Here is an 11,751-nt window from a genome sequence, read left to right on the forward strand (position 1 = left end):
AATATTTTGCCTGGCTTGGCTCTTGAATAGACGGACTTCATTTCTTATTCTTCCAACTGTCATAGCACCCACAATGGCAATTTTCTTGGTCGAGAGACCACTATCAATCAGCTGAATGATGCTGTTTTTCTTTTCTTGGGAAATCGTCTTCATGGAGGCTCCTCAATTTGAACCAGTGACTGGTGAGAAGAGGTTGTAATTTGCAGTATACAGGAAGAAAAAGATTTTTCAAACACCAGAACCCAAACAGTAATAATGCAGTGACATGACAAGAATCTGTATAACTAATCATATGCTAAATAGTTGCAAGACAAATTTATGGTTGAGATTGTGAAGTTGATTGTCTGTATAATGAAGGTTTTCTCATGCTCAAAGCTGTAGTGGATGGTGAGATATGGAGCCTGAAATTTGTTACCCTTTTCATTGTTAGTGTAAATTTTGGCATAAAGAGAAGAAAATCTAAAGACCAAAATTACGCATTTTTGCCGCAGCAAGATTACAATAAAATGCAATAAGAGGGATCATAACATTATATCTACCCCAAAACAGAATGAGTGAAAACGTCAGCTTAGGGCGCATATAATAAATCCTCACACAACCCCAGATCCCGATAGCTGAAAACATTACGAATCTCGAGAAAATGGAGAAGAAGCTAATTTATTTTTTTCTTACAAATTTCAGAATTTTATTTCACCAATTAAATAATAAACTATTAATATTTGGTATCTATGTAATTGAACCAGCATACTTGTAGTATCGGGGACAGGAAGTGACTGGGCGTGACTGGCTGGAATTAGTGGGAGGGAGGTAGATAGTGGGCGTGACCAACTGGCCCCCTGCATATTGAAAGCTTGTTATGGGCTGCATGTCAGGCCATGCCCACCAAGACTAACTAACACCCACTAAGCCGCAAGCATGTCACTTTGATAATGCAAGGGGAGCTTGGCCGCCCTCCGGAATCCCCTCTTTTGGGGGTCTTAACCCCAAACCACCGTGTTTATTACAAATAACTCAATGACAATGTGGACTTAAAACTAATGTTAACTAACTCCGGGTGGCCACCCACCATCTCTACTCACACCCATTAACTCCAGCCTGTCATGCCCAGTCACTTCTGGTTCCTGATACTACAAGTGTGTGGCAATACCAAATATGTGTATATTTTTTAATTTTTTAACTGTTTTATTTTGAATGGGGGGGTGATTTGAACTTTTATTTTTTTTTTCCAGGTCGCCACATCACAGCACCACAGGAGTTGCTCCTTTGACCTCTACAGGGACAGGAAACACAAGAGGTTAAAAGCCCCTCCCACCCCAACCTCCTCAGTGTTTTTCCTGTCCCTGTACAGTACAGACGCAAGAAGATCTTATTGTCGGGATGAAGGGGGTCCAGGTGGATCGGGGGTCTTCCTCTCTCATTCCGGCCTATCAAGCAGCCCCAGGCGGACACCTCTCAAGGAGAGGTCCTCCAGCCTCGCCGGTGGAGCAGGAGCTCCCGGTGCCAACCGCTTCCCTCTCCGGAAGGCTCTCCGCATCCTGCAGGCAGGCCGTGGCCGCAGGCACTTCCGGTCTTGCGCATGGCGAGCGTTCCTGGGTGGAATGCACTGCCACGGATGCACAGAAGAGGATTAGTCGCACTTCTGGTTACGGGTCAGGGCGACTTCTTGGAGGGTGGCATGGGTTCCAGGATGGAACTCAGAAGGAAGGACTAGGACCTGGAAGCACCCCGAATAAGGTAATAAAAACCTGTGGGGAGGGGAAAGGACGCCGTCAGTATTCCCTCGGGGCAGGTCGTGTACAGGATTCCTGAACAAGCCTAGTCATGCATGAGGTTGCCCGCTCAGACCTTTCCCCTGATGTACCCCAGGTCCAAGTGAGGACCAGTTCCATAGGACTAGCCCAGATGGGGGTAGTATGGCGTACTAAATAGTCTAAGCCCTTGTATATTTCACGATGGAGGTTCTTCTGTGGCCTCTGGCACCATCCCTAAAAAAGAGGCAACCATGAAGTCATGAGGAAAATCTAGACGGTTTGCAGTGTCTAATGGGAAGTTAGCTGACACTTGTGCTAAAAAAAACTCTGTGAGGCCTGTATTGCCAAGATTGTTTCGGAGGAACAGAAGTCCTTCCTGACAGATATGAGGCGATGATTTGGAAGGAAGTGCAGAGGACAATGTCCAGTATGATGCCCCAACAAGAACCCTGTATGGCTTCTCGGAAGAGGCAGCGGTGTGAATTGGAGGAGTCTTCTGAAGAGGAAGACCCATTCTGTGACTCTGAGTCGGATGTTGAGGAAGAGGTTCCGGGAACATTGCCAGAAGACGGGAGACAATACCTTTTTTCATCAGAGGATAGAGATGGCCTTCTGAGGGCAGTCTGAAGGACCATGATGGTGGAGGAGACGAAGAAACCACGATCTATCCAGGACGAGATGTTTGGGGGCCTCAGATCCCAAAGACACAGAGTCTTCCCTATTAATCAACATGTCTGAACCATGATCCTGGAGGAATGGGAGGAGGCTAAAAAGAAGCTAGTGATTCCCTGGGACTTCAGGGTTCGTCTTGCCTTTGAACCTGAGGACATCAAAGCATGGGAGGATGTTCCCAGGATTGATGTTCCTGTAGCGAAGGTCGCTAAAAAGACTTCGCTACCATTTGAGGACTCTTCTGGTCTTAGAGACTCAATGTTCAGGAAAGCAGATGGGCTCCTGAAGAAGGCATGGGAAGCTTTGGTGGCCACCATCAAAGCTAATATAGCAGCTACTTCAGTGGCTAGGTCTAGGTGGTTGGATGATCTTAAAGCTCAGATAAAAAAAAAGGTTCCAAGGGAAGCTGTCTTGGAGTCCATTCCCCTGTTAAAGATGGCCACAGGTTCATGGCGGATTCTCTGCAGAGTCTGTTTGATTAATGCATCATTTCTAGCAGAAAACCTATCAGCCCGCCGGGCTATATGGCTTAAAACATGGTCATGGGATAGCACTTCTAAAAATAAACTTTGTTCTATTCCCTTTTCAGGTCTCCGGGTATTTGTGCATGTGTTAGACGATATTCTAGAGAAAGCTTCGAATAAAAAAGGAGGATTCCCGGAGGAAAAATCTCGGACGTCTCTGCCCTCTCATAGATTCCGGCCTTTCAAGGGGCAAGATTACGAAGGAAAAGGGAAAACAGGGAAGTGTAGCTACCCAAATGGGGGGAAGAATAGGAACTCCCATTTTGATTCCAGGAAGAGACCGGATAGGTCCTGACGCCATGTACATAGGCTGGAGACTGCGTGGCTTTCTGGAAGAGTGGAGGAGCATATCCTCCAATCCATGGGTCCTCCAATTCGTAGCTCAGGGACTCCAGATCGAGTTTCCCATACCCCTCCCAAAAGGTTTATCCTCACAAAGCCCCGATCCACGTTCGTTTGCAACCGTCTCTGGACGGATGTAGAAACCTTATTACAAACACAGGCAGTAATTCCTTTTCCAGTCCTTGAACAATTTCAGGGTCATTACTCAACCCTCTTTTTCCCTAAAAAAAACAAACAAAAAACATCAGGCGACTTCCGTACAATAATAAACCTACAACCTCTAAACCGGTGGGTCTGTTACAAAAAATTTCGCATGAACTTGATAAAAACTACTATTCCTCTTCTCAATACAAACTCCGTCATGGGCATGGTAGATCTAAAAGACGCCTATTATCACATAGCCATCCATCGAAAATCCCAGAAGTTACTAAGGTTTGCCCTAAAAAAAAAGAGAACGATTTTCCACTTTCAGTTCCCTGTCCCTACTATTCGGCCTGTCATCAGCTCCCATAACATTCACAAAAGTAGTGGCAGAGGTAGTTGCCTATCTTAGAAGTGACGATGTGACAATTGTACCCTACCTAGACGACTTCTACTGGTGGCGGACCCTCAGGAGGAACTGTTTTGTAGGATTACTATTACCTTACAACAACTTCAGTCACTAGGTTGGATAGTAAACACCCACAAGTCCAGTCTCCAGGCAGAAACCAGAAAGATCTTTTTGGGAATTTTGCTGGACTACGGCATAAGAACTTCCTTTTTACCGTCACAGAAGGCACAGGTAATCAGGAACAGAATCCAGATCTTCAGACAGAAGAGGAGGTGCACGGTCAGGGAAGCCATGAGCATTCTCGGCCTGATGACATTGTGCATTCCACGCCTCAGGTGGAGCCAATTTTCCTCCAGAGTCCTTCAGAAGCTGATCTTGACCGCTACAATCGGCTTCCGGTGGTCCTTGAACAGAAAGATCAGTTTACCGCATCATCTCAAAGAAGATCTGAGATGATGGATGGATTGGAAGAACCTGCAGGTTGGAGTTCCCTGGAATTGCTCTCCGTGTGTCACGCTTACTACCGACGCCAGTCAGATGGGTTTGGGTGCCCACGTTGGTCCAGTTACTTCCAGGGAGAGTAGCCGGTACAGATGAAGAACAAGCCTTCAAATTTCAGAGAACTAAATGCCGTCTGGCAAGCTCTCAGGAGGAATCGAGAACTCTTCCTGAATCAGCATGTCAGGATTTTATCTGACAATGTCACAACAGTGTCCTTTCTCCGGCATCAGGGAGGCTCAAGACATTCCCTTCTACAATCTCTAGCAACAGAGATTTTTTTTGTTGGGCCGAAAAATCAGTGCTATCCATCTCCGCAGTCCATCTGAAAGGATAAGAAAACTACCTGGCAGACTCTCTCAGCAGCCGCACAATAGATCCCTCAATTGGGAATTGGATGAGGTTTTATTCCAGAATCTGGTCAGCAGATGGGGTGCCCTTCAAGTAGACCTGTTCGCTTCCAAAAGAAATACAAAAACAAGAAAATTGTTTCCCCTGAATCCAAGAGACAATCCCACCGTGGTGGATGCCATGTCTCAGATCTGGGACATGAGTCTCGCATATGCATTCCCTCCTCTCCCATTGATTCCCAGTCCTCAAGAAGATCCAGCAGGACGGAGCCAAAGTAGTACCGTATTAAAAGCGCTTTATTGGCCGAAGAGGAGCTGGTTTTCGTTGCTTAAAAACCTTGTAGTAGGAGACCCTGTGTTCCTTCCCTTGAGGGAGAATCTCCTCAGCCATGGACCAGTACTTCACCAAGAACTACAACATCTACACTTGTCGGCCTTGATCCTGAAGGGAGGTTCCTGAGGAATAAGGTCCTATCAGATGCAGTTATTTCCACCCTCCAGGCCAGCAGGAAATCGGTAACAAGGACCATCTACAGAAAGGTCTGGAGAAGATTAGACACATTCCTAGGTGAGGAACCGGTTTCCAGTGCGCACCCGAATATTCCCAAGATTTTGGATTTTCTTCAGATGGGCTTCCTCAAGGGACTGAAACCAAATACGTTGAAGGTACAGATTTCGGCCCTTAGCGTCTTCTTCAATGTACCACTAGCCTGCCATCTGTAGGTCTCACGGTTTGTGAGGGGTATCCAGAGGTTGAGACCCACTATCAGATCCACAGTGCCTCCTTGGGACCTGGGTTTGGTTCTGAATGGACTTTGCGACCCTCCATTTGAATCAATTGATCAGATATCGGTTGAGAAGTTGTCGATCAAGATGGTGTTCCTGCTTGCAGTGACAAAACGGCCAAAAGAATCTGGCAGATCCAGGTCTTATCTATCAGGGATCCCGATCTTCAGGTCCTAGACCATCGGATAATACTGAAATTGGATCCAGCCTTTTGCCCCAAGGTAGTTTCATCCATGAATCTGGAGCAGGAAGTCATCTTGCCCTCCTTCTGCCACGACTATAAAAATCAAAAGGAACAATGCTTACATTCATTGGATGTCAGATGGGACAGTGTTGACTTTTTTGGAGGCCACCTGGAACTGGAGGATGGACTCTACTCTATATGTACAATTCAGGGGAAAAAATAGGAGGGAAGGCCACAAAGGCAACTTTATCACGGTGGGTCAGATCCGCTATAGCTTTCACCTATACATCAGTAGGTAAAGACCCTCCGGTAAACCTTAAGGCCCTGTCACACACACAGATAAATCTGCGGCAGATCTGTGGTTGCAGTGAAATTGTGGACAATCAGTGCCAGGTTTGTGGCTGTGTACAAATGGAACAATATGTCCATGATTTCACTGCAACCACAGATCTGCCAAAGATTTATTTGTGTGTGTGACAGGGCCTTAAGGGCCCACTCGACTAGGGTATTATCCACCTCATGGGTGGAAAAAGCAGACGCCTCAATTGAACAGATTTGTAGAACGGCCACCTGGTCAGGTCCAATACATTCTGCAAGCATTATAAATTAGTTGTCCTAGCCTACCAGCAGACCTTGTTTGGTAGGAAAGTGCTTCAAGCCGTGGTCCCGCCCTGATAATAGATTACTTTGGTATTCTCCTGTGGTGCTGTCATGTGGCGACCTGGAAAATAAGAATTACGACCTACTGGTAATGATGTTTTCAGGAGCCCATCATGACAGCACCCTTATTTCCCTCCCTTTCGTTCTTTATACTTAATGTGAACTAAACATTGTATGAAGGAAGCAATAATAAAATTATGTTGTACCCATCCTAGTGTGGTAGTTGGAAAAGTCATTCCTGAGGAGGTTAGGGTGGGAGGGGCTTTTAACCTCTTGTGTTTCCTGTCCCTGTAGAGGTCAAAGGAGCAACTCCTGTGGTGCTGTCATGATGGGCTCCTGGATACATCATTACCAGTAGATCAAAATTCCTATTTTTGTCATTTTTTAAAACTTATTTTTTTAATTATTTTACTAGTCCCCCTAGGGGACGTTATGGATCAATAGTATGACCGCCTGTGCATTTCTGTTGATTACAGTTGCACTTTGTAAGCTCTTACAGGAACTATGTCATGATAGCGAAAGGGGTAATAACCTGACCCGTCGCTACCGTGGTAACCATCAGGTCACTGTGATCGCGTCCTGGGGCCGTCGATGGTGGCATTGAAAGGCATGATCCCCATCGCGGCCATTTAAATTGCGCTGTCACATTTTGACAGTGCAATCCAAGTGGCAAGCAGGCGTTGGTGGATCGCAAATCCACCCGTGCCTGTTAGCCCCATGTCTGCTGTTCAAATCAGCAGACATGTGCAGGGTTCACCGTTGACTCAGCGCAGCAGCTGGCGGTGATTACCGTGACATGACCAATGACGTACCAGTACATCATTGGTGGTGAAAGGGTTAACTTACCTGGAGAAACATATTGCCGGGTCAATTTTAGTGAATCATATAGGGAAAATGGTAACTAAAAAAAAAAAAGTGTATATGTATATACACTACAGTTCAAAAGTTTGTGGTCACCCAGACAATTTTAGGTTAGAAATAATGATTTTTACTTGAAATAATAATTTTCTCCTTCAAACTTTGCTTTCGTCACAGAATGCTCCTTTGCAGCAATTACAGCTTCACAGACCTTTGGCATTCTAGCTGTTAATTTGCTGAGGTAATCTGGAGATATTTCACCTCATGCTTCCAGAAGCCCCTCCCACAAGTTGGATTGGCTTGATGGGCACTTATTGCGTACCATACAGTCAACAGCTCAATTGGGTTGAGATCTGGTGACTGGGCTGGGAACTCCATTACAGATAGAATACCAGCTGCCTGCTTCTTCCCTAAATAGTTCATGCATAATTTGGAGGTGGGCTTTAGGTCATTGTCCTGTTGTAGGATGAAATTGGCTCCAGTCAAGCGCTGTCCACAGGGTATGGCATGGGGTTGTAAAATGGAGTGATAGCCTTCTTTATTCAAAATCCCTTTTACCTTGTACAAATCTCTCACTTTACCAGCACCAAAGCAACCCCAGACCATCACATTACCTCCACCATGCTTGACAGATGGCATCAGGCACTCTTCCAACATATTTTCAGTCATTCTGCAACTCACAAATGTTCTTCTGTGGGATCCAAACACCTCAAACTTCGATTCGTCTGTCCATAACACTTTTTTTCCAATCTCTGTGTTCTTTTGCCCATATTAATCTTTTCCTTTTATTAGCCAGTCTCAGATATGGCTTTTTCTTTGCCACTCTGCCCTGAAGGCCAGCATCCCGGAGTCATCTCTTCACTGTAGACATTGACACAGGCATTTTGCGGGTGCTCTTAAATGAAGATGCCAGTTGAGGACCTGTGAAGCATAGATTTCTCAAACTAGAAACTCTAATGTACTTTGTCTTGTTGCTCACTTGTGCAGCGGGGCCTCCCACTTCTCTTTCTACTCTGGTTAGCGCCTGTTTGTGCTTTCCTCTGAAGGGAGTAGTACACGCCGTTGTAGGGAATCTAGTTTCTTGGCAATTTCTTGCTTGCCTTCATTTAAGAACAAGAATAGACTGTCGAGTTTCACATGAAAGTTCTCTTTTTCTGGCCATTTTGAGAGTTTAATGGAACCAACAAATGTAATGTTCCAGATTCTCAACTAGCTCAAAGGAAGGTCAGTTTTATAGCTTCTCTAATCAGGAAAACTGTTTTCAGCTGTGCTAACATACTTGCACAAGGGTTTTCAAGGGATTTCTAAACATCCATTAGCCTTCTAACACAGAAAACATAATGTACCATTAGAACACTGGAGTGGGGGTTGTTGGAAATCGGCCTCTATACACCTCTGTAGATATTGCATTAAAAAAACAGACATTTGAAGCTAGAATAGTCATTTACCACATTAACAATGTATAGAGTGTATTTCTGTTTTAATGTTAGCGTCATTAAAAAAAATGTTCTTTTCTTTAAAAAATAAGGAAATTATCTGTGACCCTAAACTTTTACACTGTAGTGTATATTGTGGAATTGCACTTTTTTTTCAATTTCAACACACTTTTTTCTCGCTTTCCCGTGCATCACATGGTAAAATGAATGGTGTCATTCAAAAGAACATCCTGCAAACAAAAGCCCTCATATGGCTATGTGGATGGAAAAGTAAAAAATGATTGCTCTTGTAAGAAAGTGAGTGAAAAAGCAAAACTAAAAGACGGGAAATAACCCAGTCAGGAAGGGATTAAGATAAATCCAAGATCTGATTCTCAGAATTTAATCTACTCTGAAAATCGATTAATGAAATGGTTCCTATAGGGAAATAATGTAGTTATCAAAAAAAAAAAAAGGACAGACATTATTACATAAAGGTCGGATATTTTACCTTCAAAAGCCTGAAAAATATTTTCTCTGTTAGGGTATGTCCACACACTGCGTTCTTGATTTGACAAAAAAAAATACACCCTCTGGCAGACTTTGACAATTGTAAACACTGCGTATGACAAAACAAAATGCATCCAAAATGCATGCGTTTTGGATGCATTTTTGACAGTGCGGTCCCACTGTGATTCACCTCTGCTACATCCCTGTCCTGTCACAGCAGCACCATACAGCATGACTGGTCGCTGACAGTAGACAGAGCTGCGCGAGGAAAATGAACTCTGGTGAACTCCTGACGTAAGTGTCACGACATTGGCAGTAGTGAGGGGCCCGCAGCTGTGACGTCAGAGGTTCACCCGAGTTCATTGTCATCGCGCGGCTCTGTCTCTATGTCACGGCTTGAATTGAGGCCACAGGTGAAGGACAAGGTGGGACGAAATGGTGAAAAAATGCAATTCTGCTATTGTCTGTTTGAGTTTTGCTTTTACAGGATTCTTTTTGATGTAAAAATTGTTGAAAACCTAATTCTCACATCAGTCTACTGATTATTACTGAGTATTACTGTGATACCAAACATTGATCTTATTTTTCCTGTTTCAGCAAAGAAACAAAATTCTAAATATTGGGGAAAAATAATAATTTCGTGTTGCCATTTTCCGACGCTTATTTACGGATGAGTTTAGTCTTTTAATGGTATCATTCTGATCTACATACATTTTTTTGTGACTTATAATTCAGTATTTGAGATGCTGAACGAACAAAAAGGGCCGACATCATGCTCTACACCAGTATTTCTCAACTCCAGTCCTCAAGACTCCCCAGCAGGTCATGTTTTCAGGTTTTCCTCAATCAGGTTTTCAGGATTTCCTTAATGTTGCACAGGTGATGGAATTATCCCTGTCTAACATTGATGAAAACCTGAAAACATGTTCTGTTGTTGGGTCTTGAGGACTGGAGTTGAGAAACACTGCTCTACACATTCCTGCTCTGAGGTCTATTGTTACTTACATTGTCAACTGTTTTAATCTCAGTAAATAATGTTATTTTTCTACAAAACTTGCATTTTCTATAGATATTTTAGAAATATTATACAATTAAGTTAAAATATTTTATGCAAAAATAATAATAATGTTTATTCTTACAGATGACTGTACCAGGAGATCAGAGGGACAATTAATATCTGCAATTTTTAAATCAGATGACCCTGCGATCACACAAGACATAACTGAAGTGAATGCCATTACTCCAGATATCCCATCATCCCTTCACAGAAAAGTTCTATCATCTGATACTTTTAAACAGGTCCTAACTTCTGATTCCTCAGAGACTAGTAAGAAAAATAAAAGTCACGAAACAAGCATTAAAAATGAAGCTGCTCTTAAAGCAAAGAAGCCATTTTCAAGTGCAGAACATAGTAAAGATTTGTCCCTAAAAATGGCTTTTGCTACTGATAAGAAAATATTTTCCTGTGCAGAATGTGGGAAATATTTCAACTGCAAATCACAGCTTGTTAGACATGAAAGATTTCACACATTAAAGAAGTCATATTCATGTTTAGAATGTGGGATATGTTTTACATCAAAATCACATCTTGTTACACACCAGAGACGTCACACAGGGGAGAAACCTTTTGCATGTTCAGAATGTGGGAAACGTTTTGCACAGAAACCATCTCTTGTTTTACATCTGAGAAGTCACACAGGGGAGAAACCTTTTCCATGTTTAGAATGTGGGAAATGTTTTGCAGGTAAATCAGCTCTTGTTGTACACCTGAGAACTCATACAGGGGAGAAACCTTTTTTATGTTCAGAATGTGGGAAATGTTTTGCACAAAAAACACATTTGGTTGACCACCAGAGAACTCACATGGGGAAAAAACCTTTTTCATGTTCAGAATGTGGGAAATGTTTCTCAGACAAATCACATCTTGTTGAACACCAGATAAATCACACAAGGGAAAAACCTTTTTCGTGTTCAGAATGTGGGACATGTTTTGCAGAGGAATCATATCTTGTTGAACACCAGAGAAGTCACACAGGGGAGAAAGTGTTTTCATGTTCAGAATGTGGGAAATGTTTTAAAGTCAAATCAAGTCTTGGTAGACACCAGAGAAGTCACATATGAGAGAAGCCTTTTTAAACTTCCAGTATTAGTTATCTGCCATTTATTACCGTTTTTTTATATGCACAATCTGCATGTCAGAAGAAATGTTGTTTATGTATATTACAATAATAAACCTAATATGTTGTAAGTTACTATTTACATCTACGCTCCATTACCTTTTTGTAGGAAAGTTTGATGTGATTTATTATTTTAAAACATCTCCCATATAGAAGGTTGTTCACCATCATTGAGAACAGATTTCCTTCTCTATGCTCCAATACACATATTATTGGGTCTAAAGGGACTTGGATTTTAAATAGTTACTCAATTGTCCCAAAAACCTGACCCTCAAAATTTACACTTTATAGCATAATAATAATAATAATAATATATGATGGGTTAACCCCTTAATTAACCACCAGTGATATGCCTTTTAATGGAAGTCACTCAAGGTACTTCTTCCACAGCCCCGTTAAAAAGTGGCACTGAGGAATAAATACCCTGAATGTCTAATAAGTGAATAGCAGCGCCCCGTGCTTGAAATTCCTGCG

The 11,751-nt window shown here is 42.9% G+C and overlaps 1 protein-coding gene across 1 annotated transcript in view; it reads left to right on the forward strand.

Annotated features, from left to right (window-relative positions):
* LOC142312137 (oocyte zinc finger protein XlCOF8.4-like) overlaps positions 1–11,359 on the forward strand; it is an 80,729-nt gene extending 69,370 nt beyond the window's left edge. The window contains exon 7 of the mRNA XM_075351030.1: positions 10,242–11,359. Within this exon, the coding sequence (XP_075207145.1) occupies positions 10,242–11,221 (980 nt within the window). The 3' untranslated portion in view covers positions 11,222–11,359. The remainder of the gene's footprint in view (positions 1–10,241) is intronic.
* The last annotated feature ends 392 nt before the right edge of the window (positions 11,360–11,751 follow it).

Source organism: Anomaloglossus baeobatrachus, chromosome 5, assembly GCF_048569485.1.
Source record: "Anomaloglossus baeobatrachus isolate aAnoBae1 chromosome 5, aAnoBae1.hap1, whole genome shotgun sequence".
Lineage (NCBI taxonomy): Eukaryota > Metazoa > Chordata > Amphibia > Anura > Aromobatidae > Anomaloglossus > Anomaloglossus baeobatrachus.